At 46.0% G+C, this 26,427-nt stretch overlaps 1 protein-coding gene and 1 non-coding gene across 2 annotated transcripts in view; both read right to left on the minus strand.

Moving 5' to 3' along the window:
* Positions 1–17,847: 17,847 nt before the first annotated feature.
* Positions 17,848–26,427, minus strand: part of LOC149343131 (uncharacterized) — a 75,957-nt gene continuing 67,377 nt past the window's right edge. The window contains exons 31-33 of the mRNA XM_089545659.1: positions 25,542–25,592; positions 23,004–23,135; positions 17,848–18,241 (exon numbers count right to left, since the gene is read on the minus strand). Of these exons, the coding sequence (XP_089401785.1) occupies positions 18,075–18,241; positions 23,004–23,135; positions 25,542–25,592 (350 nt within the window). The 3' untranslated portion in view covers positions 17,848–18,074. The remainder of the gene's footprint in view (positions 18,242–23,003; positions 23,136–25,541; positions 25,593–26,427) is intronic.
* On the minus strand, positions 19,377–19,448 carry TRNAE-CUC (transfer RNA glutamic acid (anticodon CUC)). The gene has a single exon. It is a non-coding gene; the product is annotated as a tRNA-Glu (tRNA).

Consider the following 26,427-nt stretch of genomic DNA (forward strand, 5'->3'; position numbering starts at 1 on the left):
ATACGAGTTAACGCCTAGAATATGTGACACGTCGTGGTTGCTTAATCCGGATCGTCACGGACCTGCTAGATGTTGCACAGCGCGAGCGCACGTCCAGATCTCTGTACCAGTTTGCAGCTCTGGGCCCACGAAAGTGCCATCTAAACTGTGCCATCTGTGGGCGAAAAATACCAAGGTTTCCTGCTGCTGCTGCTATAAGAGTTGGAGTGCGCCTGTGATTTGATTGTTGCTTTCATAATTCAAGAGTACCTGCACTTGGCATGCATTGGTTAGCATGAAATTGTTCATAATTTCAAGTGGCATCTCGCGAATGTTAGTTTGGTTGTAGCATTAGTTGATGAAGAAGATGATTTGCAATGCACAGTGCGATAATGTATTGCAGTTTAACACGAGGCGCGTTCAGGCTAACAGAGAACCAGTGAGGATCGGTCAGTGACTTGTGGGATGCCATGATGCAGTGTTTTTCTGGGACATACTTCAGCGGACAACCATAAAGGACACTGAGATCTCACCTTACACTATAAGGTTCTTGCCTGTCCTGAAAGACTCCGGGATTCCGTGTGATCTCTTAATGCTGCTTGAACTTTTTAGTCTGTGGAACAGCTGCATGATGGATCAACACGCAGAACCGCCTCGTTGATCTAAGTCTCTGCTCAGTGAACGACGCGCCTTTGTGCGGGAAATGGGGGGGGGGGGGGGGGGGGGGGGGTTGCGATGCTCAGGACAGGCCTCCTGAATGGTTGCCGCTTCTTGGCGCATGCGTATGTCTCCCTCAATTTTGATGTGCAGGTGGAGTGCATCGCGGAATAGTATGTGTATGCGTAAAACATTTGGTAGCTCAGTGGGTTTGATTTCCGTGCAATAAAAAAAAAGAACTGCGGCGATAGCCTATTGCTTTCCCGCAGTGGCCAGCGAAGCTGATCTGCTCACGCTGCCGGGAGTGCGAATCACAGTCGCGGATATTTATTTGATTTATTTGATTTATTTCCATTTAATTATTTCACTTGGCACGAAGCCACAAACATGGCAAGACCTTGCTCGGGGTTTTCCCATCGGAAGAGTGTTCTCTCGCCAAAAAAGGAACATTAGTAGCGTGACTCACGAGGTAACTAATCAGTGAGTGAAGAAACAAATATGAGAATAACTGAAGAAAGAAATTTCAGCCAACTAAATAGACCAAATTATAATTCACAAATTTGCCATGCCACAACCTACACTGAGCTTATCTACGCCGTCGGGTGTGACTATAAAATTGGTTTTTTGAGGAAAGGAAATGGCGCAGTATCTGTCTCACATACCTCGGTCGACACCTGAACCACGCCGTAAGGGAAAGAAGGAAGGCGGGAGAGAAAGAAGGAAGAGAGAAAGAGGTGCCTTATAGTGGAGGGCTCCGGAATAATTTCGACCGCCTGTGGATCTTTAACGTGCACTGACATCGCACAGCACACGGGCGCCTTTTGCGTTCTGCCTGTATCGAAACGCGGCCACCGCGGTCTGGATAAATTTCGAGCATCATGGGTTATTTCACGTGCACCAAAATCTAAGCGCCGAAGTGAACGGCTTGGGTCAAATACGAAACTCCTTGCGATTATCAAAGAGCCATAGCCGCTGAATTATCGCAAATGTTAGTCGGTTAGCCGATACCCGGATAGAGTCTCTAGAACGTATTTCTCGGTAAACTTTGTGAACCTCATTAAGAAGGCATCTGTTTCGATCGAGTGTCTATCGTCCCGTCCCAACACGCTTTGAGAGAGGGCAGCTTAGCTGTGGCTCTCAGCAGGGGGAGAAAGTTTCAAGTGAACTTTATGTTTTCACTAAGGATATACCATTGTGATCAATCATTTCACTTTTATGTATTTATCTGCACTCGTTTGAGTAATCACTTTCATTACTAGTTTTACGCGTCTGTTACTGTGCTGTTTCTATTATTTGTTTGCTGCGATATTCTCTTCAGTGTTGCATCATGACACCTCGTTCTGAATTTTACTTAGATATATGTAGGGTCCAGTTACTGTAAGCTGGATGCTAGTTAATCTGCAATTTAGTAAAAAAAGAAAACATTTACAATCGAGTTTCAGACTCAGTTGTACTAAACGCTTAACCAAATCTCAGTTTGTAAAGGTGTACCGAATTTTTTTTTTCTTTTTTTTGCGCTTTCACTTTTATGCCTTCACGTGAAATCGATTTCTGCAAGGGTGCTTCTTGAAAACAGCCAGAAAAGGAAAAAAGAAGATGAAAAGATGAAAAAAGAATGAGCTAGTGCCGATTGTCCTATATTTCAGGCCATTGTAAGTACGGTGCAAAATGGATGGGACGTACGCGCCATAATGCAGGCCTGAAAGGAGGACCCCAAACGTAATATTGTTCTGCTCCAAGTGCTGTGTAAGACTCTGGAGAATGACTGAGCGTTTGTTGTGGAAAAAATCGCGGTTCCAGCGTTTCATGATTCGCGGCTTTTAGTCATATTGCTTTCAGGATTAGGACAATTTTAAAGACAACTGAAGCGTTTTAAGGAATAATACAGGCTTTGCCAATAATACGGCCTTCTTTAGCGTGCAGCTAAGCGGTTGATAAATCAGCAAACAGTCGCAGAAGCCGTATAGGAAAAAATAAGAAAATGTCACTCGCATGGATATGGGCAGGACATACAATTCGAAACCAAGGTAACCGATGGTAATTAATTGGTAACGAATTAGATACCAAGAGATGGCATGCGTAGCAGGAGTCTTCAGAGGGTCACGTGGGCGGAAGACACTAGAAAGTTTGCAGGGATAAGGTGGTCGCACCTGGCACAGGACAGGGTAAACTGGATGTGAGAGAAAGGGGCCTTTGTACTTCTGTGTACGCAGTCAGGCTGATGATGATGATCATGGTGCCACACACACGCGCGTACACGCGAGCGCTTTAACGGGCCGAAAATAATAAAAAAAAATTATTAGCGGTTAGTTTTTTTCAGCAAAGGAAAAGGCGCAGTAATTGCCTCACTTCTCGGTGGACACTTCTACCGCGCAAGAAGAGAAGGGAGGGAGGTGGGAGTGAAAGAAGAAAGAGAGAAAGAGGTGCCGTAGTGGAGGTCTCTGGAATAATTTCGACCATCTGGGGATCTTTAACGTGCACTGACATCGCAGAGCACACGGGTGCCTATGTATTTTGCCTCCATCTAAATGCGGCCGCCGAGTTTGGGTTAGAACCCGTACACTGTGAAAATAAGGACTCCATTTGCATACACAAAAAGAGAGCTGTGAGCACCAGGCACAACGAAACTATCTATCTAGTTATCCAGCTATCTAGTTTGCTCTTTAGCCATGCGGCGTAACTTATTTTGTGTCGATGGTGTTCTAAATCTTTTGAATGCGAGGGGCTGTGGCTGCTTAAGAGCCTATAAAACTTAGGCTTAACATAAGAGCCCCACAACCTGTCCGGCAGCAAACCCTGCGACCTGTATATTTTTGGCAGCGGCTGTACACATGAGCACATGCTGCCGAATGAACACACAAAAATTCTCAAAATAAATGAGCAACGGACCTTCTCATATAGTACATAAGTTAAAACTGAAGAAGTAAGCAATGACTATTAATTTGTGAATGAATCAATACCAAATGAAAAGGAATTTACACAAGGTGAGGTGTAGCGTCAAAGGTTTGGTCAGTTCTTCCTCGATGAAGGGGGTTGAACAAGACGCCGATATATGTAAAGTTTCGAGAAATTATAAAATGAAGCTGAAGAATTAACCACCCCTCCCTAACAGCAATCGACACTTACCTTTGCCAAATTGAAATTGTTTACGTGATTATATATTGGCTTAATAACGAATATATCCGAGTTAGGTTTTGTGATCCTGGTGAGCGACGGAAAGTCGTTCGAGAGTTCTGTTTTTATCTCTACCAGGGTCTGCTCCGATAGCTTGGTCTTGTGTTTGAACTGAAGCAAAGTAAGATGGGTGTCGTTTGTGTCCCCCCGCATATCAAGCATTGTTTAATGTCATAGTGAATAAAAGGCGCAGTACAATGAGATAAGGGCGGAACCACTTAGGAACTGTGACCTCTCAAGGAAATGCCCGACGGTTTTTCAAGGCATTGCAGCGTGTCCGTCTCAATATCTCAGGAATGCACAAAACTTAGCCCTTACCCACGAAGGATACTACATTTTTTGCCAGCAGTCACCTTCGCCCTAATGCACTGAAGCAGAAAAGCATCGGAACTTCCTGCAGAGTATTCACAGTGATAAGAAGCATCAAATAAACTTTCTAGGTTTTACGGCGCCGATGTCACCGTTGCATCAGTAGTACATCTGTCGTAACAGAAAACTCAGTGGTGTCAACACTCCGAGGTCATGTTTACCTTTGGACCGATGATGCATTGCCGTATGCTCACTAATGACTAAAGAAAATATGCCTTATCTACCCAAGAAATTTAGGTCTGTGCTAAAGGAAGGCAGGAGGAGAACCATCGATAGCTATCGCTATCTTCAGCCCGGGGCAGTTCACAAAGTCGGGGAGGTTATTGAACTCACAAACCAACTACTGGGCACTTATGCTTTTTTTTCCCCGTGATATATAACTGAGGACTGGCGTGTGGCTCCATACTCGACGAGATAAGAGCCGTCAGCCCGGCGTCTGGTGCTCCGGCATGCGGTCGCCTAACGTCGCTTGATGACCTGGTGGCGACCGGCCAGGGCTCCAAATACCACCAGCACAGAGGCTCTGACGCAACGCAAGCGCCAGCATTGCGCAAATGGACTGCATCTCAGCGGGGCGCTCGTCTACGGCCAACCTGACGTACCTGGCAACCTCATGTAGTACCCGAGACTCATCTCACCGGTGCTGCAGTGAGATTAAGCCTAAGAAGCAGAAAGAAAACGATTCGATCCGTTTTTTGCCGTTATTCGAAGAAAAAACAAAAACTCAAAAGCGACCACACGAGGATGGCGCTGGCAAAGAGGAGTGCCTTTGCTCAAACGTAACGAGAAATGCTAATAAACTCGCATCTGAAGACAGCGCAGTCGGCAGTAAAGGCTTGTGGGGTGGGGGTGTGCGGATATTTTGGGCGCCATCCCGTAAGCCAATAGCATGAAGTGCCTGCAGGTAAGTACAAGGGGATCTGCACAACCGTTCCGCTGTTATCAATGAAACGGTGACTGAATCGAGAGGCAGCATTACAATAAATATGTTCCCAATAACAAAGCACCCCGTAAACTTTTAGTGCTGAGTTTACGTATGATGATAATGAGTTTACGTGTGAGATATGATGATTTTTTATGCTGGTTAGATTAAAGAGTGGTGTTCTAATGGCTACAAGTTGTTGTGCTGGTATCTGTGTCTTGTTTTACTTGAAATAGAGTAAGACGGTTGTTTTAGGTTTCCCTCAAAGCATGCGGTAGTTGATGTGTAACATGAGGGAATAAGAAGCGCAGTATGATAAGGCTGACTTTCTATTGCATTCCAAGCGAATACGAAAGCAACATTAGCGTCATGCCACTAGTTTACTCAGTTAGCGTAGTGTTAATCCCAGAGTTTTACAGCCGTTTTTGCTGATATATGGGGTTGCTGGAAAGGCCTCGGAAGCGTCGTCGTCCTTTAATTGGTTTTGAAGTTATGATTGCTAATTAGATAAATACCCGCGGCAATGAACAATTATACTTATAAACTTTTTGCTTCAATGTCGCCAATAAACGTATAATAATTTGTTTTCATACACGTTTTTACGACGCCTTGTTCATACGGACGTGCTCCAAAAACGCAAAGAAATGTTGTCTAGCACACAATGCGGTGTTATCACCCTCTCTATACGGCACACGAACGGATGGCAATGAGTTCCGACCAGATAAAATACAGCTTGTGAAATTGGTCATCTTCGCTTTACGCCATCCTGCATCACTGATACAAATGAACAGGTTTATTGCAACACACGTGTGGTTGATTCGCGAAAATCCTTGAATGAAAATAACACTGTCCTAGTTGAGGCAATGTAAGAAATGGAAATGGTCACAAAAGGTTTGTTTAATTTCTTAGTCAGCAGAATCCCTACAGGCAAAAAATATGTCATTTTTTTTTTCGCCGAGAAGGCTTTGCGCACAAGCAGGTTTCTGCTGCCGTTTTTGTGGCCACTGTGGTGAGCACACTGAGATATATTTCCGATTAAAAAATGGCTGAGGCTTAGCTAAGGTTAAGCCTAGTCAGATGCGAAGCATATTGATGGCTAGGCTTGGGAATACATGGCTTTCCTTGTTTGAATACTTGGTCATTTTAGTACAACCACTAGAAGTGTAGCAAGGATTGCCGTGGCAGCTATATACGGGATCATCGGTGAATTCAATGCAGAGTGTACAACCGTTGCCCCAGCACCGGCTACAACAGCATTCTTGGCACCCATGTAAAGTACATTGGAAACACCCTTAGTTATTCCACCACTGCCACCATTCCCTATAGACTGTATTGATGTACCCCCAGCAACAGCAGGCAGCGCTTCTGATGTGGAGCCTCCACCGCCGCGGCCGACCGCGCGAGCCGGCAGCCCATCTCTCCTCTGCTGTGACGTCGTGTTGTCACGTGGTCAGCTGCCGCGCCTCTGATGTGGAGCCTCCACCGCCGCGGCCCACCGCGCGAGCCGGCAGCCCATCTCTCCTCTGCTGTGACGTCATGTTGTCACGTGGTGCCACGTGGTCACGTGGTTTCACGTGGTCACGGTGGTAGCTCCACCGCCGCGCTCGACGGGCTGTAGTGTAGCTCTAGTAATATGCTTCGCATAAAAACAGAACTCCAAAGAAAACAGGGGGCTTGAGATGTGGGTTGGAGGTTCGTAAATCATACTCAACAATTCTGGACCAAAGCATTTTTGCGACCAGAGTTTATGAAAGCAATTTTTCATATATTGCAAGATTTCACTGTAACAATCAATACATCCGCAAACCTCCCGTCGGCAGGCTTGCATTTTTTTTTTTGCTGTTAAGGCTTTTGCGATCGTCAAAAGCATTCCCCATAGCTTTTTATGACAGTCTTATCTGAACGATGGAAAAAATATACAAGAAAGATTTGGCTACGCATCGAAAGAATGGACCCTTACCTTCAACATTTCCATATCAGTACATTACAATTTTATAATATTCAAAACTTTTTGTCCAAGAATGCTGAACGTATGCTCTTCGCATTACAACGTCTTTCCAGCAATTTTCCGACGACCGGCGATGGCAAAGCCTTATCGCATTTGAACCACATGATTTGCAATTAAGACGTTTACAAAGAGTGGTAAGACTGGCCATTGAGTAGGCTAGGGACTGTGGACGAAAAGAAAGTCAAGAGGATACAAGCGACTGAGGTGAGGACGCCTATAGGTACGCGTGGGGCGACCAGAAAGGATAGGGCAAGGTTAATGTCGCAAACATAGGAGTGAAGGTAGGCTCCGTCGACGTTGTCATGTGGTGAGAAGGGATGAAAAATATGTCGGGAGAAAGATTTCAGAGATAGACAACGAAAGGTAAGACAGCACAGGCATGACCTAAGAGGAGATTAGAAAAACAATGGCGATAGATCTTCAAGAGAAGCCAGTCGGTACAGCTCTCAGGACGCGTATAAGTAGAGGACACTCGTTAAAAACAGCTACCCCGCTTAGACAAGGGGGATACGCTGGAGGAGAAAGAAGAGAATGAAAAGTGGCTGCGCAACATGGCCAGCCAGCCTGAGGACATCCTCATCGTCAGCTAGCAATGACACGAAGTCATCTGTTAGTGCTAAGCTTACCGAGTGCTGCCGGTCACTCCCTGCTCTTAAGAATGTGAAAAATCTTTAGGGCGTAGTAACATTGAAATATGCGAATCAGAATGAACGGGAAATGATCATAGTACCAGTAGCACCAGAAAGGCCTGAATAACTGCAACCGCGTGGGAGTAATCGCTATTCGTTTTCCATCGCTATAGGACTGACGCGACCATTGATGGGGGTAGGGCTGCCTGCATTTGCGAGAACGATTAGTAGCTGTGGGCGTTAGGGTGGAATGAGCAGCTCTCAAGAAGATGCCGCTGATCTGTCCTTTCGCTCCGCGGCGGCTCAGCAGCGAGACACCGCGGCTTAGCGGCAGCAGCAGCTGCAAGCCAGGAGCGCCCGCTTCGAGACGTGTGCAGAGCTTCGCGCTGACGGCGCCAGGCAGGGAAGCAGCAGAGGCGGGGGACACCATGCAAGTACAAGGCGGCGGCAGCAGCAGCAAACGTTCAGATTCCTCTCCACGGCGGCGGCCACTTATTTTTAAACGTAGAACTGTGTCGAGTTGCGCTTGTCTCGTACGGCAGGCAGGGATGGCACGGGGGAGACCACCGGGCACCACCAAACTCCGAGCGCCGGCGAGGGTGCGCAGGAAAGAAGAGGGGAGGGAGACACTGCCGCTCAGCCTGGGTTTCGCTCCTGGAGTCGGTCCAAGAAGGGACACCGTACCGGAGCCGTCGTGGCCCACTCGGCTTGCATCCCGCGCGGCTCTCTTCGGGCCAATCCGCGCTCCCTTTAAGCGGCTTCTCGTTAGGGCCCGGCGAAAACGACTCCGCTACGCGAGCGGGGGTGTCTTCCGCCCATGCCTTACCGCGGCCGCCACTCGCAGGCGGTCTTTAAGGCTCCGGCGCGTTTTTCTGAATTATATATACACACGGCCGCACTCACACAGGCCTGCACTCGAAATCGCATGTATGCACACTGCTAACAGCGTTCCTCGAGGAGCTGAAGCCGGAGGTCTTCATCGCCTGCCCCTCGCGGCGCGGACGCATATAGAGTGGCTGCAGCTGGCAGCTAGATGCAGGGACGTCGCGGTGAATTTTGGAGGGCGTTTAGCATAACCGCAGGGAAGATTAAGAGTGGGCTCGGGGAATTAGGCGCGCCTCTTAGAGCTTATACCGGGGCTTGTAGGCGGCGGTTCTTCGACGTGCTCGCCGGGAGACTTTCGTGGTTTACGCGAAAGCTTGCCCTTATGGTTGAGTCTAGAACCCCTTTGGGTGTTTTGATTTTTTTTTAAAAACTCATCTTCAGGCTCAGAGAAATCTTTGGAGGCATCGAGCCGTCAGAAGTGTTCCTAATAATGAAGGCACTCTGCACGATTCAGAAAAACAAGGATGTTTTGCCGCGCGTTAAGGCGGTGCTGAACTTCAGACGGTAAAATCAAGAATTGCTCGTGTCGTAGGTATTCTTTAATCGCAGCCAGAATTAAGGCAGCGTTCGGTTGTAAGGTGGGAATTTGGTATCCAAAGTTTTTTTTAATGACGTTGCATATCAGCCGCAGCATTTCGCCTTGAAGACCACGTGCAAGGAAGCATTGCATTAATGGATACACTATTGTCCTTGCAGCTCTGATATTTGGGCTTGCTGCGTATGACCTATACTTTCCCGCAGCTACCATTGAGTACTTTGTTCACTTTTCAAGTCTTTGTAGATGCCAGTTTCAATGTCACATATGTCACAATAGATCTCGTAGCAGAAGCATTTTTTGTAGAGATATAAATTTCTTCCCCATTAGCGTCCTTGTTCACAACTGCGAACTAAGGTGAGCTGACTTGGAAATGCAAATCGCCGGCCATTACCTATTATCTTCCGTTCCTTGCTATTCAGCGAAAAGGTGGGTGATCTATTAGTAAGGCGAAATTATTTCTGTCCTTTTATTCGTGGTGTCCCTTGTATTGATGGCCATATAAGGAGGCATTTTGACGACCATTACTATTAAGCGGCAATTCGCATGCTCTTTGATTAACTGTGCTGCATCGACACTATTGCTAATTCAAATGGCTCCGTCAGTCTCTTTCATGCCTTCGAAGTATTTGCAGAGGCCGGCGCAATTCGCGGACGCTGATAAATTGGCTAAGATCTCACTTCGTAATCAAAGAAAAAGGGTGTCGCATTCTGTGATACACATCCCAATATGGCGATAACGGTTACCGCAATTTGATATAACTGTAAACACAAAAAACAGCACTTGAACTTATCGTGAGTGCGAGTGCATCCGAGTGCAGTCCGAGCACGGGCAGCATTTGGCAGAAGAGCAATGTGAGTGATCCCTGCTTCGTGATGAACACGCCCCTACGTGCATCACTCGGGACGATAGCGAAGTGACAGTTTTTTTTTTAACTTTCGCAGCGATCATCGGAAGCTGCACTTCTTCATAGTGCTCCATTACCAGCCTATGTCCTCCCGCCACCAACTGATCCAGTTACTGCGCCTGCCCTTCCCTCATAAACACCCGAATCACGAACTGAGAAAAAAGTGCAAATAAAAATGTTATATGAGTAAGAGAAAGGGCACGGCAGTTGTCTCACTTGGGTGGACCCCAACACCATGTCACCTGGGAAAGTATGAAGGTAGGACTGAAAGGAGACAGCCAAAAAGAGGCCCAGCACCTCACCCCGGATGTTGTTCGCAGCTTGTGGGGTTGGATCGTGAATCGGAACTCCGGTCGCGCCAAGCACACTCTTCTGTCCTTGAGGGCGTTTTTTGCTTGCACCACCGGCGTCGACCGACGCATGTGAACATCCCTGTACTACTCCCCCACCCTATAACTAGGGCACAGAGCCACACGATTGAAATAAAGGGATTCAGTCAATCAGAATTCAGAATGCGTCCGATTAACTTCGAACTTCTAGTGGTATTTAACGTGAACTGACATCGCCCATGCGCACGGGCACTTTTGCATTTCTATTTTATCAAATTCCGGATGGCCTGATCAGGATTTGATCCCCGATCCGTCAATTATGTCGAGCTACTGTCATGTTCTGATCCCCTCCGGTGGCCCCTAGGAAAATGGCATTTCCCAAAGTGGATCCTTGCGATGTTTTCTGCATGGTACGTTGGGCGGGCCGCGCAGATTACCAGAATGATAAGTAGCCGAAAAAGATGCTGCATCGCTCTGCCTCGGCAAAGCGACAATGATTTTCTTGTTCATGCTTTGAAATGTGTGAAATGTGCAATAAGGAACATACTCATGCGTTTGTAATTCGGATAGCTGTGGGATATTCAGCTGTCGCATTCTTTTTTCTCTAGGGTCAAGTTATATGGAACTCTGGGGAGTTATAAACTCAGTGATCGTGCCATCAAAGGGCCGGTGCATTGTATCGCGACGCTCTGCCTTCAAGTGCGACCCACCGCAAATACTGTCAGTTCGTGCGAGTTGATCCTGCGGTAACATGATTTCTTTCTTTTTCGTTAATGTAGAGTGAAATAAACAAGACCTAAAAATGACCTTCTCGGGCAGCACACCCAAGGATGTTGGGGGGCGCTTTACGCTGTATGAGAGGAGACGAATTAATTAGTAAGTGTGAAGTGTTCTCAGCACTTATCGTCATCAGCCCTGATTACATCTAGTGCAGTACGATGGCCTCTACCATGGATCTTGTATTAGCGTTGCCCTGCGCCAGCTTCGTCCACGCTATCCCGGTACATGACTTCCATGTTAACTGCTTGCTAACTGTCTGCCATTTCAGGTTACGTTTCTGTTTTTTTAAACGAAAACTTTATTAATCGGGTTTGAAATGAACTGTAAAACAAAATCTAACGCTAATTCCGACCGAATCCAGCCAGGATGTTGTCCGTCTTTTTTAATGAGAAGCGAAAAAAAAAAAAGGTATTCATGCTGCTCAGTCGCAATTGAACCTGAATCTTCAATTCTTCTAAACAAACAACCTCTCTCGGTATACACCACTCCATCTGCGGGAGCGCGATGAAGCCCACTGAAGAGCACGGTGGCGAAGATTACGAGGAGGATTTCAGTGATTTCAGGTTAGTCGTGAGGGTTAAAAATGAGCGCACCATTGTCACCTGCCACGCATTACAGGAAACGAGAGTAGAAAAATGTTCACGAATCTCAAGCGCTAAACACAATGTATCGTTTCGAAACGTGTACAGTGCTGACGCATTCTTGGCTGACCAGCCAGGTGAGGTACGGGCCGTTTGTCGTTAAACGAATAACAATAACAAGATCATCGTCACTGAAGAGCGACCAATTTGACATAGGCGAGCAGTATCCCTAAGATAAAGTGGACTAAGAGTGTGGAGACGACATGTGAGAGACACTAAAAAGGTACGAATGGAGTCAAGTGTACCTGGCTGGCCGTAAGCCTGGCAGCCTTCCAAAGAGGAGAACAAAAATAAGAAAAAAAAATGAACGTATGCACACCCACAGGCAGGTATACGCACACTTATTTTGCATGCTATGGTTGAGTCTTGCGTCATTAAACTTCGTTAAAGCGTCACTAAGTAATTATATTAAACGATAAGAAAGAGGACATCAAGCAACTTAAAAATTACAGATCGATAAACTTACTGTCCTTTGCCTAATTTACTAGAGCAATCGCTAATAGAATCAGGATAACCTTGGACTTCAATGAACCGAATTACCAGCCAGGCATTCGTAAAGGCTACTCTACAATAGACCACATTCACACTATCAATCTGGTGATAGAGAAATGTGCAGAATATGACCAACTCCTATAAATAGCCTTCACAAATTGCGAGAAAGCATTTCACTCAGGTGAAACCTCAGCAGTTTTGTAGGCATTAAAGAATCAGGGTGTAGAATAGTGTTATGTAGAAATAGTGGAAGATAACTATAACGGCTTCACAGCTACCATAGTCCTCCATGAGGACCGCAATAAATACCAATAATGAAGGGTGTCAGGCAGAAAGACATGAACTCTCCTATAGTATTTATTTCCCGCCTGTTTAAAATAGATATTCAGAGGCGCGGATTGCGAACAGTTGGGGATCAGAGTTAATAGAGAATACCTGAGTAATTTGCGATTAGCTGATGACATTGCCTTGCTGATTCATTCAGGACATGAACTGCATAGCTTTATCAATGACTTAGAGAGGCAAAGAAGAACGGTAGGTCTAAAAATTAACATGCAGAAAACCAAACCAATGTGGAACAGTCCCAGAAGGAAATAGCACTGTACGATTGGTATCGAGGCGCTGGAAGCGGTAAAGGGATACGTCTTCCTAGGGCAGGTAGCAACCGCAGATCCGGATCGCGAAAATGAAATAACTAGAAGGATAAGAATGGGATGGAGCGCATTTGGCAGGTTCTGTAAGGTATAATGAATGGCAGTTTTTCAATACCCGTCAAGAGAAAGGCATACAACTGCTGTATCTTACAGGTACTCACCTTTAGGGCAGAAACGCGGAGACTAACAAAAAGGGTTCAACCTAAATTGAGGACGACGCAGCGAGCTGTAGAAAGGAAAATTAAAGAGGGCACTTAAATCTACTTACGTGCTTTGAAGGTGAAAACATTGTTTTTGTTTATATTTTTTCTTCCTTCCTAATGACTCCACTACTCATTAGCATACAGTCGAAAGGCAACGCATGCACTATAGGCTCACCTTTACTCGCCAAAGAACGACGCGTTTTTAATACCAGTTAATAAAGAAAAAAAAAAAAGGTTTTAAGACCTATGGTTTACGTGCTCGTCTTGCAATCTGAATGTCATTGGTCCAATTCCCCGCAGCCTGGCGAGTATCTTTCTTTTTTTTTTAGTGATAACGTCATTAGAGGTTTTCTGGATCGCTTTTTCATATAAGGATTTCGCTTTAAAACGGTAGGTGCCAGGTTACAAACGCGGGTGAATGACGTGCTAGTCGAAATAAAGAAGAAATGCACTTGAGCAGGGCATGTAATGCGAAGGCAAGAGAACCGAATTTCTTTGAGGGTAACAGTCTGGATTCCAAGAGAATGCAAGCGTAGCAGTGGGCGGTAGAATGTTGGGTGGGCGGATGAGAGTAATAACTTTGCAGGGATAAAGTGGCCGCAGTTAGTACAAGACAGGGTTTATTGGCCAGATAAGGGAGAGACTTTTTATCATTCAATGGGAGTAGTCAAGCTAACGACGATGATGGTGATGTTGATGTCCTGTGCGTGATTGCTTTCAGATAATTGTTTCCTATTATGCTCTGAGGAAATACTCGAAGCGTAAATGAATGACGAAGGCCCTCATGGCTGAGTGAATAGTGCGTACCGGACTTCCCAAGAAACCGGTAGGCAGAGCTGTCTCGTCATTCGACTATGATAGTGGCTCTTAGCTTTACTTCTGTTATTGCATTTTTCAAGCAGCATCGCGCACATCTAAGTATTTCATGCCTCATCGCACCACAATACTTCGAAACAAGCCGTATGCACGGCAGCTATCTCTACGCGGTTTGGAGATTTTGATACGCACTTTCGCCACGTGCGATGTAAAGCGCGTCAGGTCGTCAGACATTAGAGAATAATATAATAGATGGAAAGCTGGACGAATGGGTAACAATTCACGCGGTGTAGAAAACAGCACGAAAAAGCGGATGTTTGGTTTGGTTTATTGGGGTTTTAACGTCCCGAAGCAACTTACGATATGAGGGACGCCGTAGTGAAGGGCTCCGGAAATTTCGACCACCTGGGGTTCTTTAACGTGCACTGACATCGTACAGTACACGGGCCTCTAGGATTTCTCCTCCAAAGAAATTCTAGCCGCCGCGGCCGGGATCGAACCCGCGTCTTTCGGGTCAGCAGCCGAGCACCATAACCACTGAGCCACCGCGGCGGGGCAAAAAGGGGATGTGTTTTCTTGTCCGCCGTGTTGTTTCGTGTTGTTTGCTACACTATGGCAAACATCATAACCTTCCTTTTTTGATAAGGTTTCCTTCCCTTCCCTGGTTCGTGTTTCGCAGTGGTACAATGTCAAGCATGCAAAGAAAGAGAGAAAGAGAAAAAGAGAGACAGATAACATCCTCTTGTCATTCTTTTCGCCCTCAGGACGTATGCTGTCAGCCAATGCCCATGCCAGCTGTCTATCCGTGCAGGAAAAGGTTTCGAAAAGCTGGCTTAGCGGCCAACCTTCCCACGGCCCTCGGAAGCTTCCGATAGTTCGGATGCGTCGCTGTTTGTCGGCGGATTTGGCCGCCAGCCTAAAGCGGAGCCGTCTGGCGAGGCCCCGTCTGACGCTCTTCGAACAGCCTCTGACGTCCGCCGCCGCCGTTCGGTCCATCTTTGTGTTTTTGGTCCCCTATTTTTGTCTCCTTGTTTGCCGAGCGCAGGCGTTGATGTTTACTGAGCACCGGCACATAACTCTTTCAAGAGCGGAGAGGAGATTTTTTTGCTTCTTTTTTCTTCCGCCAGCCGGCTGAATATGTTCTATTCGCTTCATCCATTCATCTTTTTTTTTATTTTCTCACATTTTTCAGCGAACGGAAGCAATTGCTTCGCGAACTTGTTCCGTCTTTGCGGAAGTGCAGTGGCGGGATATCCCTTTTCAGTGGTGTGTACTCGCCCGCCTTAAACGCGCCGGGCGAGTGCATATGCCTTTGCTTAGTGACTACGCATAGCGTTCCGGTGGTGAGCACAAGGTCGCGAGTTCTATGCCCGGCCTTGAAGATCTCGTTTCAATTTAGCCGGCACGCAGATATGATGACGTGGTAATGCTTCAGTGCACGTCAAGGGAATCGAAGTGGGTTAACCCTTTAAAGGGCAACTGAAACGGTTTTAGAATTCGATGAGTTTAAGGTTGCCGAATGTGCAAAATGTGCAGGTAAAGCTCGCGAAATCGTTTTGCTCTAGCATTTGAAATGGTGGCGTAATCGCAGAATAAAATCGTCGTCGGCGTTCAGCTTCTCTGAAGTGCACAGCGACGGGCAGAGGCCCCGATAATGACGTCACGTATGACGGCCCTACGTTTCCAGCGAAGAAACGGTTATTCCATGGACGAAAACCGACGCCATCGAACGTGAATCTCACGATGCATTGTTTGGCGCCATCTGACGACGCACAGCAGCATAAAGGCGTAAGCAGCGGACATCTGAAATTTAGGCAATAATGACGTCACGGCCGAGTTTTCTTGCACTCCTCCAACGTTGTGAGGATAAGCCTAAACATCGTCGCGGTTTTAATCGACGATTATGTCACCATTTTAAATGCTAGTGCAAAAATACTTTGCATGCTTTATCTAGAAGCTTGATAGATTCGAATTTTTGAGTAACCTCAAAAAACCACTTCAGCTTCCCTTTAAGGAGCTTCTTGCATAACTGTCGATAATGCGAACTCACAACGTTTCTCACACTGTGCTTTAGATAGCATTGATTTGAATGCTTTAGGCGAATGTACCATTATTCACCTTGAACATAAAGCTCGTTTTTATACCAACCAGCGAACGCAGAAAAAAAAAATGAGTAAGGCTAACGACTATTCTTTTTCTCAATTCCTTGCGTCATGCGCATCTTCAGAGCACAATACGATTCCACCACTTCAGTGGTGTTGATATAATAAATGACGGTGTGTTAATATAGGAGTTTCTAAACGTTTTCAGAGCTTATAGAAAATTTTGGTGTGAGCAAAAAACTAACTATTGGTGTTTTTCACCACAAAACTAAATAACCAACTTTCTTGAAGCCCGAAAATGCTATTTAGGCTGAAAAATATATGTTTTTGAATCTAAATGACATACGGTGCTAAAAGGCTAAGCCAACCTGGAGTTCTCGACGACAAAGCCCCTGTTATCCTTCGGCATGTCGGTAGGAGACGATTCATAACTGCACGGAACGCGAACTGTTATTATATCGGAAGCCTGAAGTTTATATGAATGCCTGGCGTATAGCGACAGCTGCTTTTTTCAACAAGTAATGACGGGTGTTATTTTTTGAAGACTTCTATAGGCGTATACAGCTAAGGAGAGTAGCGGAAAATGCCCCTGAAAGGAGGCTCGCCAGCCAACGGCGTCGACCGACTGTCATGACATCGCAGTTAATCCGTGGTTAAACCGGATTCCAGCAAAATGGCATTCATTAATTATTCATGCAGCGTGGCTGCATTGTGTGTGCACCGCGGCAGATAAATGAATTTTTCCTCTCACTAGCAGTTTGCAATTCGGGCACCGTGACCTAGGCGCTGTTTAAGGAGTAGTGGGATAACTATTCATTTACCATCCGAGAAAGTAAAGCAGCTAATTGTTCCCGGCTTCACCGCTGAGCCTCATAATCGCTTCAAAGCTAGAAACCATATTTTTTTTTCATTAGCGCGAAAGACATTTTCACAGTTCCCTCCTCTTTCATTTTTTACTCCTGAAATAGTTCTCTTTTGTACCCGCCGCGGGGGCTTACTGGTTACGGTGCTCGGCTGCTGACCCGAAAGACGCGGGTTCGATCCCGGCCGCGGCGGCTGAATCATGATGAAGGCGAAATTCCAGAGGACCGTTTACTGTGCGATGTCAGTGCACGCTAAAGAACCCCAGGTGGTCGAAATTTCCGGAGCCCTCCACTACGGCGTCTCCCATAGCCTGAGTTGCTTTGGGACGTTAAACCCCATTGAACCAAACCAAACCAGTTCTGTTTTGTATTCTTTGTCCTAAGTGGCTGAGCTGTAGGTACGTAACCCAATGGTAGGACTGCAGCTCTATGTAATCTACTGTGACCTGGCCAGTTTCTTCTACTCTTCGAATTAGAGGCAAAGATAGCACGCGGCATACTGACAGCAGACATCGCCAGAAAAGACGAGCATTCGCCCTCTACAGCAATGACAAAACAAACAAACAAACAAACAAACAAACAAACAAACAAACAAACAAACAAACAAACAAACAAACAAACAAACAAACAAACAAACAAACAAACAAACAGGCCGAGGTTTGGGAGGGGGGGGGACGAAGAAGAGGTAAACCAGAAGCAGTTATCGGTTTGGTACTACGTTCTAGGAGAAAGGGAAGAGGGGGGATGGGTAACAGAGACCACAGTTAAAAATGAACCATGTCAGGCAAGAAAGTAGAGACTTTGCGTATGGCACTCACAACCTGACGCGCAGGCACAACTGACACAAGAAGCAGAACACTGACTGGTGAGCCTCTAGAACCTGCTTGTTAACTAATCTAACTAGTCCTTCGGCGCACATTCCTCATCACTTCCGCTTACTAAACAGAAGCTAATCGTGGGGCTGAGATTGAGACCCGTACGAAACAACGCACGGCAGGCCCTGTTAATCAAAACTGGGCATTTTATTGACGCTGTGGTTGGGCGACGGGCAGCCGAAGTCACTTGAAACGACGGCTCGTTCTCAGCTTGCTCTGAGAGAGTGCGAGCCGGGTGACGCGTCCTGCTTGCGGTCACCAGATATTCCAGAAGGGCTTCTTGGTGGTCACCACCGGTCGCACGCACTGGGGCAGCTCGGTCTTGCCCAGCGGCAGACCGACGAGCGTCACGTCCTCGCTCAGGTGAAGCGGTTGGCCGCCCTCAGGCGCCTGCTTGCTCGCCAGCAAAGCGAAGCGGGTGGCTGCGCAGCGCATGAGGCACACGTTAGTTGGGAGGCATGCAGAATCGCGTACTCTCACGGAGAATAGTGCTATGCTAAAAAAAGAGCGTTCTAGAAAATTGCGAGGACACTTTGGCAACTAAAGTGTTGAGAGGCGAAATCCGAGGACACTATGCTGTGACGACTTCCGGTGAATGTGACGTCACACCGTTCCCGTGGCTATATCGATACAGAAATTATGCATCTTTCGGAGATCTTGAGTGTTAATCACGCTTAATTACACATTTTTTCATCTAATTTGACACAAACTCGACGTTTTTCCGACCATTCTGTGACAATTTTCACTTTGCCTTGACGACTTTCGGTGGATGTGACGTCACATTGTTTTTGTGGCTATATCGACGTTTGCGCTATTTCGACGCAATTTCGACATTTATGCCTATAATTAATAAAGTAATTACTCTCCAGTCATAAAACTTGGCTTCTGGGTTCATTTTTTCCTCCTCTATTTGAAGCAACCATTGGTTTTGTTCTATCTTTTTTTTGCTCTTGAGTTAAACGAGTGTGACACGCTTTGTTAACGGACGAACATTGCGTACAGTGCTAGGAATATACCATAATGTTACCGCCAACCACCGATGCTTAATGCGCGGATGACCATGAGGGGCTGAGGGACCATTTAGATGAGCATGCATGTAGGCAGCTTGTGGCTGAGGTCGAGGTATGCGGTACCTGTAGCGGCATATGCGGTTTAAAACCCTTTAGTAGTGAGTCACAAGACATAGTCCCTAGCGTGACAGAACACTGACCGAGAACGAAAAACGACGCCTTGCTATTCTAAACACCAGCCAGCCCAGCTTTCTGCTTTAAATAGCACTGAGTCATAGTTACGGGTTTGTGGGAATAAGGTACCCGCAGCTGGCTCAGGACAGGGTTGGTTGGAGGGATACGGGAGAATCCTTTGTTCTGCAGTGCTCGTAGCCAGGCTGACGATGATGATGATTAGGCTTAGACGAGCGGTAGACATTAAAAATAGTGTGTGGGAAAATTGCGCGTGCTGACTTGTGCGCGAAAAAAAACTCTACAGACCACGAGTAAAAGTGACTAGCGAAAAAAAAAAAGCAATCTTCGGATATTAAAAAAATAAAAAGTGCCTTTCCGACACCGGGAATCGAACCCGGGCCTCCTGGGTGAGAGCCAGGTATCCTAACCACTAGACCATGCCGGAGATTTTTTTTTTCTTTATTGCCTGGCTTTGACACAAAACACTGGACAACACAAACAATCAACAAAAGACAATAACTATGTACACACGACTTGTGGTCAGCCAGCATAAATCTGGCTTCGTCCAATTAAAATTCACGCAACGTACAGAGCGGCTCTAGTCTTGAGAGCCACTCCGGAGGCTCCGCAGCGGCTTTCTGAATGGCCAGAAACATCTCCATACTTTCGCGAAAGTAAATTCTGGCAGGTCTTGCGTCACTGTCACAATGCCAGCCTGCCATTCTGGAGCGCCATATACAGTGGAGGCCTGTCAGCATTATTAAATCGAAAGGCACCCCATCCTCATTTTCAACACATAAGAACCGGATGCCATACGGGTCTAGTGGAAATTCTTTCTTTAATGTTCGCTGCAATACATCCCAAAAATAAACCCCTTCCCAACAGTGTAAAAATACATGGTCTATTGTTTCCGGCTTTCTGCAAATTAAACAGTGAGATCCCCAGGGTAAAAACAATTCCTTTCCCTCTAAAAATTTTTTAACCGGTAAGGTCCCGGTGTGCAATTTAAAAAAGAAGGTTTTTGTTCCAGGCGGCACCTGTATTTTTTTAACTCTCTTTAAAACATCTTTGCCTGGGCCTCCACTGTACAAGGCCCTGTACAAGGGCTCGGGGAAAACTACATCGCACAAGGCACGGTACAGTTTCTTTCGTTTCACACTGGACAGAAAGTCATTGGAAAATCGCGCGCAAAGAAACCTTACACTGGCTACGACTTCCCGGTAAAAACCGGTGACCCTACTATACACCTCAGCAGTTCCGACTATGTACTCTGGAAGTAGATGCCGCAGCCTAACTTGGCATACGGTACGCAAAAAAGGGTCTCTTGTGTCCCTAAAAAACAAAAAACGATTGACCAGCTGTCGCAAAAACAAATGGCCCAATCCCAACCCCCCGTCTGGTACTCGTCGGAACAGGTTGGTTCGGCTGCAGCGCTCCCATTCAGACGACCAGATAAAGACGGCGAAAATTCGGTGTAGCTTTTGAATACTTAACCGTGAACAGTGCAACACCTGCATTACGTACCAGAGCCTGCTGATAAAGAACAGGTTGCAAACAGTGGCTCTGGCGAAAATCGACAAGGTCGTTCCTTTCCACTTATCAGCTCTCTCCCGTGTCTCTTTGACCTGTCCTGTCCAATAATGTTCACTGTCACGGTAAGCATCGAGCGGAACGCCCAAGTACTTATCTGGTGTCGTCGTCCAAGGCACGCTAGCAAACCGTTCGGGCGTAGATGCCCACCGTCCATGCCAAAGCCCGAGGCACTTCGACCAGTTAACCCCGCTGCCTGTAGCTTGGCTGAAATCCCGTACACATCTGTTCAATGTGTACTAGACCATGCCGGAGATGGTGACAACTGAACCTTATTTTTTCTAAGTGGTTTGCTAGTATGGTATGCTTGCTCTCTTAATTTCATCTGAGGTATATAGTATTATTAAACCGTTATCGCCTGGTTAACCTCCCTGCCTTTCCGTCCTTTTCTCTCTCTCTCTCTCTCTCTCTATTGCCGCAAACAAAATAGGCCAGTACTACAATGAGAGCGCTGACACTGGTGGTATTTTTGAATGGTAGCGCTCGAGTGCTACAGTGTTTAAGGTACTGCACGACTGTTGCGTTTTCCAACCGGACTACACAATGGGAGATAGCACGCGGCAACGTACACAGCAAGTGACCAAAGGGGATCACGGTAGGGGAGAAACCTGAATGCAACATCGATCAGGCTGCCATCTACAGGCTTGCTGTCTTTTCTTTTAGTATGTCAAATATCACTATGCTAAACAACCAACACAACCACAACAGCAACAAACAATGCCAGTTATATTATGCATTGTTTTTTCAAAGGACTGTTATCTGCTCTTGTGCTCTTGCGTGCTTCAGTAAAGAAACAGCATGTTGGCCACACTACAAGTCATGAATATGGCACGCTGGAGGTTGTTCGTGCTTGAGACATGAAGATGGCGACGTGCCAACGAGCCTGTGTCACCAATATTGACGTGGTGGTGCTGATTGAGAGATGAATCAAATGCTTTGAAATCGGTGAACTGCAGCTCATCAGTCATAGCGATATGTAATAAAGGCTGAGACGCACACGAAGCAGTGATATGGCTTCAGTCTGAGACTGCAGTGCATTGAATACTGTGTTCATCTCAATCACAATGTGACTATGGTACGCAGGCTGAAACTCGCCGTACCTGGGGGGAAATAAACCATTAGGTCTAAGTGGGGTTTCCAATTGGGTCCAGTTGGAATGTCCAGTTAGTTCTAGTTATCTATTCGGGACCAATTGGCTTCAATTTCACATTCCAGTTGGTTCCAATTGTCTACTTTCGAACGATGAAAGCCTCAGCTGTGACGTTCCAAATGGAAACAATATGTATTTGAAACCACGAAAGCTCCAGTTGGGACGTTCCAGTAGGAACCAAGCGGACATTCGATTGGACATTCCAACTGGTTTCAATAGGAATGTCCAGTAAGACCGAGTGGTTTTTTTCGGGCTCGGTAGTTTCGATTTGAACGCTGTCGGTCTCAGTTACAGTGCCCGAACAACGAGCGCGAGCTGCCAGATAGTGTGGAGAGTTTTCGCAAACGGGCACAGACTCCCCATTCGCAGGAAACGCGGTACTCACCGCGAAAAATATTACAACAATTGTGTGATGTCTTTAAAGTTTTTGCAACCAAACAGTTTTTGTGTGTCCTCCCAAGCACCACATTTATGCATTGTATACGTATTATAGTTGATATAGTCAGTGAGTGAAAAGGTGACGCGGACGAGACACATCAGGAAGGCTAAGACGAAGATGATAAGATGAAGGGGGAAAAAAAAAACATAGACTCTTTCAGCGGCGAAGGCCAGAAGAAATGAGCTTGTGTCGCAAGTCGAGGACTCAGTCAGACTTGGCTGCCGCAGTTTATATGAAAAGTCATATCTCACAAACTGTTGGTTCCTTGGGTTCATTTTCACTTGACCACACACTTTGTGATTGTATTCCGAAGAAGAAACAAGTTTCGGGATATTGACTGTGTGAGTGTTAGTAGTAAAGATAAAAGCAAAACAAACTTATGGAGTGTCTTTAGGTCACAATTAATCGGAAAAGAGCATTAAGTTGCGGACGGCTTAAGATACGATAAGGTAAATGATAGGGGTAGCGTCAACAGACAGGATGAGAGAGAATGGGTGAAAGAACAAATATGAGTTAATAACATTGCCAATGAAAGTAGGAAAGCAGAAATGGACTTGGGCAGGACATGTAACGAAGAAAACGTGTAACCTGTAACGTGCAATGGAATGCATTACAAAAGACGACGAACAACAGAAAGCAGAAAATCCGGTGTATAGATAAGATTACTATGTTTGGGCACGATCTGTCATGTGTAAACGGGAGAGGCCTTTCTCCTGCTGCGGACGTAAATGACCTGCTGATGATGATGGTGATTGTGACGAACGCAGAAAGGCGGCAATGTGATTAGGTTTAAAAAAAGAAGCTACGGTTGGCAGACGTACGTTGTTCGAGGAAGCTGCACTTGCAGGAACTCAGAATGGTGAACTTGACCGCACCCAGGGCCTCCTCGCTGTGTCCGGCCGTGACCTCCTGCTTCACGTGCAGCCTGCCCGAGCGACACTTGCGGCCGTTGTCTGCGACAAGGAATCCAGCGGGCGCGGCGGACAGGGAGCACCCATTGTATAGGTTCCTCACCAGTACGCACCGCGTTCGAGAGAAACACGATTTTCACGGCACGTTGAGTGCCAAAAAAGACTGAACAAAGCCGGTGTTTGCAAATTTTACTGTGAAGTATGAAGTGAACGGCAACAGAACGTAGTGATAGATCTTACTTGGGTTCGTAGAAAGTCACGTGTGCTATCGCTGCTTTAAAAATTGTAGAAATTTCATGCATTCTGAAAGACCTGAAATTTCGTGTACTGACGTAAGAGCCGCACACGGAGTTGTACTGAAACACATAATCAAACGGCAATGCAAGAAGAATTCGCTATGGTGGATAAAAGAATTTGAGTCGCACTTCTGGGACACTGCTTGGTCGGCTGGTTTAATTGTGCGAAAATGTGGTGGGACATTTCTTTTAAGAAGTGATCCGGGAAAAGCAAGTCATCAGCAATAACCAGGTTCTGTAGCGAACATTTTTTTTTTTGCATTTAAATGCTCTTACAGAGCGGTCGCGAACATTAATGCTCAACCCAGAACGAGGTCAACTCAACTTAGAACGAGAATCTGCTTTACGCCTTACTTCGTAAAGCGCAACGAAACCCTTTTTACCCTTTTATTAGTCCTCTCAGAAGGAACCAGAACCAGTGTAGCAAGCACTGCCTGCGAACTTCAACGTTCACTTCGATTTACTCGCCCCACAGTGGCATGCTGTCTCGCTGACTTTGCCCAAACGCCATTATTTGGGTATTGTCGCCAAAGTGATAAGAACATCCCTATTTTAAAGCTCTCTAATCTGATCCAGAGCTGCGCGTGGCAAGTATGAAATAAGAAAAAAGCGTTCCGGAAATGCAGGTCACCCCATTTAGACGTCACGCTTTAGATATCTTGCTTTACTTGGCTGAGCGCGCATGCTCTCAGCTTAGGCGGCCAATACGTCCTTATCGTTCATCCGGGATCGCCTGCTATGAATCATGCTCTTCAAAGAGCCTTTGGCGTGCATGCGCACTTGCGGGTCCTCGCTGACCTCACGCGTGACCGACATGCATTTTAACATTCGTGGAAGAGCCAGCCTGGGCTGAAACGCATAGCCAGTATCTGTTTAATTTAGGGGGTGTGTGATCAGTGCTTTTTCAAACCCGAGTCGAATACAAATAGTGCAGCTAAATATTGAATCTGAGTCGACTAGTGATAGATCCGAATCGTACAGAAATCGAATATTTTAGTAAATATTCGCTACATGCGCGAATATTTGTACAAGATAAATAATCGCAGGAAACAGCGAAGCGCTAGCGGCGACGCTACGGTACGGTGCTATAAATTATGGAGCCGTAACAATAACTGCCAAGCGACTACTAGTAATTCAGTACAGTAGTCACCAATGAGAGTATAGTGCATTTTGAACTGGAGGTGCTGGGAGTACAAGAAAAGATGCGAGGCTGTGGCGACAGCGCTACCTTTATTTTGGATGGCTTCTGAGCATGTTTTTTTTTATCCCTGTATATATGATATATATCATTTTTCATCCGAATAAAATTCAGCTATGAGTCTGCGCGCGTCCCGTCTACTACTTCCTTTGTCCGTGTCTCTTAGCCTAGTACCCACAGTTTTAGATGCAGGTGCAACAACTAGCTCATCTTGCCGCTGTACTGAAAGCATATTGACTGAGTATACTATTCAAGATGTACTAATCAGTATGTTGAGTCTGACCTTCATGTCACACGTGCAGGAAAATTAGCTTTTGCTACTGATGACGACAGCGAATAAACTAACGACGCATATGAGTGGAGGAGAAGGGCAATGTCCGGCTAGGGTCTTTCGAGGTCGGACATAAAAGCACGGTTCGCTAAACCTTCCTTAGAGTTGCCGTGTAGCTCAATTGGGGGCTATGTGTGAGCATTATGCATGCCGCCGCACGAGCCGACCACGTCGCGGAGCTTAACGCTCTATCCCGAGCAGAGCTATCGTGTGAGCATGTTGTGCATCTCTGGAGCGAACCCAGGTTTGTAAGCATTCGTCGAAGGATACTAAGGCGTGCCTTTCAAAATTCCTACCGCTATTCGAAAGCATTCGAAAACTTGCGAACTTACTCGATTCATTTGGAATAATTTTGAACATGCACTATTTGACTCATTCGTCCAATTGAATGGGAGGATAATCGATTTGCTTTCCAGAAGTACCGAACATTCGCAGACCCCTACTGTTTATAGTGAAACAGCTATAATTCCGACGCACTTCCTTAATTAAGAAAGTTTGATGGCACTTCTGGTAAAATTTATGGATTGTACTAGCTGAACCCGTTGCCGCATAGACCACGCCAGTTGGACTTGCAGTTATAGAGACAGCGAATAAATAGTTGAAGCGTAAAGAAAAATTCCTACCGGTATGGCCAACAGTGCGGTCAGTCTCCGGGAACTGGTACCTTGCCTTGGCTGCAAAAGAAAAAAAAATTACGATCACTATGTTTTACAAGGATAGGTTTTACAAGTAACAAGGATTTTTTTTTTTGAATGATGTAAACTCTGTTGTGCCTATTGGCTTGTCATTTAAGTTCTTAGACTTGTGCTTTATGCAGTTTTAAGAAACATGCTAAAGAAGTTTTCCTTTTTTTCCAGAATGCCTTTTCACTTGTATAATGTACTCTTTAAATAAGATGTTAAAGTTGTCTTTGAAGCTTTCTCTGTGTGCTGTGCCGGTGCTCGTACTGCATTGTCTGAACAAGTGTCAACTTCTGGGAGGGGGGGGGGATGGGGGGGATGGCGCTTTGTCAGGCATCTCACTGCCTTTTCGCCATTCTCCCAGACACTTGTACCTGTCTAAATAAACTTCTTATCTTATCTAGGTGTTACAGCCAGATGACAGCCCGACTAATGAAATTTTTGAGCACCTACGTGTGTCGTGTTTGTAATTTGTGCCAAGATATAAAGTGTCGCTTTTAGTTCATAATATAACAAAGTAAAACATTAACAAAAATGTATTAGTTTTTACGTTTCAATGCAACTGACAAGCTCTGAGACACGCTTTAGGTGAACGTCTCCGTATCAGATTACCTGGGGTTCTTTAACATGAACAAAAATATCAGAGCATGCGGCTGCTATGTCCGGCGCATCGAAATAACGTCACCGCGGCCGATATTGAGTTCGAAACTTTGTGCTTCCTCAGTATCAGGAATTAACACATCGCTCCCTTTTGGTATATTTCCTTCACCTATTTGCAGCACAGGACAACTTTTAAACGGTAATTTTGACTCTAACCATCTGTCATAAC

This window comes from Amblyomma mixtum, chromosome 5 (genome assembly GCF_055824585.1).
Source record: "Amblyomma mixtum isolate Tamu chromosome 5, ASM5582458v1, whole genome shotgun sequence".
Taxonomy (NCBI): Eukaryota; Metazoa; Arthropoda; class Arachnida; order Ixodida; family Ixodidae; genus Amblyomma; species Amblyomma mixtum.